General features: G+C 32.8%; 1 protein-coding gene across 1 annotated transcript; it reads right to left on the bottom strand.

Annotated features, from left to right (window-relative positions):
* Window positions 1-266: 266 nt before the first annotated feature.
* Window positions 267-1,629, bottom strand: LOC111382196 (neutral ceramidase 3-like). Its single transcript, XM_023006103.1, has 2 exons — window positions 1,373-1,629; window positions 267-1,286 (listed from the first exon to the last, which is right to left on the bottom strand). The coding sequence occupies exons 1-2, from the start codon at window positions 1,442-1,444 to the stop codon at window positions 1,032-1,034; spliced, it is 327 nt and encodes a 108-aa protein (XP_022861871.1). The 5' UTR covers window positions 1,445-1,629; the 3' UTR covers window positions 267-1,031.
* Between the last annotated feature and the right edge of the window lie 6 nt (window positions 1,630-1,635).

Below are 1,635 nucleotides of genomic sequence, written 5' to 3'. Positions count from 1 at the left end.
TAAAAATGATGACTTCCAAGCATCTATGAATACTATTTATCTATTTGGCATATTCATAACGAGAGGTCAAATTTCCATCCAGTCTTTGTTTCCCATAGAGAGGACCACAAGATTTAGGCACCATTTTCCTGGCATTATTAGTAAGGCTGAGCCAAGATAATCTCAGCAATGGTTGCGAGGAAGAACAACCAACATAGAACATGCTTGGCTAAGCTTAAAGAAAAGTAAAATTTACTCATCTTATTTCATTTTTATTTATTTATTTATTTTGACAGATATGCAGCTATTTCAGAAGTCAGTTTTTTGAGTTACTTCAAAAACTTATTTCCAAAAGAGTACTTCCATTTTTATTTTCTTAACTTAGCCAAACACGCTCAATTAATCTAAATGATATTAGGTTCCACCTGAGTATGAAATAACAGTTCAGCTACACTAAAATTATAGATAATGTGGAATAAAGTAATCTGACAATATCTCCTATTCTGTTTCTAATCATTCCCCACTTACTCTATTTTTTCCCATTATGTAATAGCTGCTAAATTTTGTCAGCCTTGATCATAAATAATTAGTGTTTTTGCTTTTAGGAAACTAAAAAGGAAATATACAATTGTATGATTTGAGAGTAAAATGAAAGGTTTTATTTCGACTGTATATTCAAATTAGTGTTCTCATGCACTCTAATGATCTAGACCTTGATTGGTGGGGATTAAAATCAATTTTTTAGTAGATTTTGATAAAAGTTGTTGAAATGCATGGTTGAAAAGTAGTGAGTCTCGTAAAATGTGTGATTAAATTAGTTATTAACTTTGACTTAAATTAAAATCTGGATTTTAATTTGTACCTAATAGGAGCATAATCTCAGAGTGGTGCAATCATTGAATTATCAATAAGACAAAAAAATTTATTGAAACATCAGCCTTAATTATGTGATATCTATTAAGAAATTCTAGACAACGAAACCATAACTATTAACATTTCAGGCTCATGCTGTTTATACATCATGTAAAAGAAGTTTACTAATTAGTATTTACTCATGGAGACAAAAATTGAAGAGATCGATCTTTTTGGATATCAATTTGCTTTCTTTGCAAAATGTCTAAAAGATTTGCAAAAAAATCAAACCTTAACAGAAAATAACAAATACCAATATGGTAACTTACCGCCCAATCATAAGGCAATTTCATTTCACCAGTATCAAGCAGAATGGGCTTTGGACGTTGACAATCAACTTGTTCTTGGTTTGGTGTTTTTAGTAAGTTCCTTACCAGCCTCCAAAATGCATTCCCCTGGAGAGAGAGAGAGCATAAGTATGTTACTTTGCCAGATAATAGCACAGAGCTGTGATAATACAATATGCATCAAAAGGCAGTACCTTGACATCTCCTTGCTTAAAATCAAAAGCACCAGGTCCATCAGTTGTACCAGCAGCAAATGCAAACCCCATTGCAGCTGGACAAGTTTTCACAACCTCAGTACCTCCACCCTGTTTAGAAATTGTCACCTTAAGGTTGGAGAAGTTCAGGTACGTATGGCGATAATCGACCTTTCCCTTTAATTGCTCTGATGCTTTGTTGAAAAGTTCCACTGCTTTTTTGAATTGTCTATCACCAATGATACGTGTACTTTCAAATTCAT

This window comes from Olea europaea, unplaced genomic scaffold, assembly GCF_002742605.1.
Source record: "Olea europaea var. sylvestris unplaced genomic scaffold, O_europaea_v1 scaffold24455, whole genome shotgun sequence".
NCBI classification, from domain to species: domain Eukaryota; kingdom Viridiplantae; phylum Streptophyta; class Magnoliopsida; order Lamiales; family Oleaceae; genus Olea; species Olea europaea.
This window is presented reverse-complemented; position numbering and strand designations above follow the sequence as displayed.

Coding starts and splice junctions, on each gene's coding strand:
- LOC111382196 (XM_023006103.1), bottom strand. CDS start 1,444: ATGGGGTTTGCATTTGCTGCTGGTACAACTGATGGACCTGGTGCTTTT. Junction 1,287..1,372: donor TTAAGCAAGGAGATGTCAAG/GTACTGCCTTTT, acceptor CTCTCTCTCCAG/GGGAATGCATTTTGGAGGCT.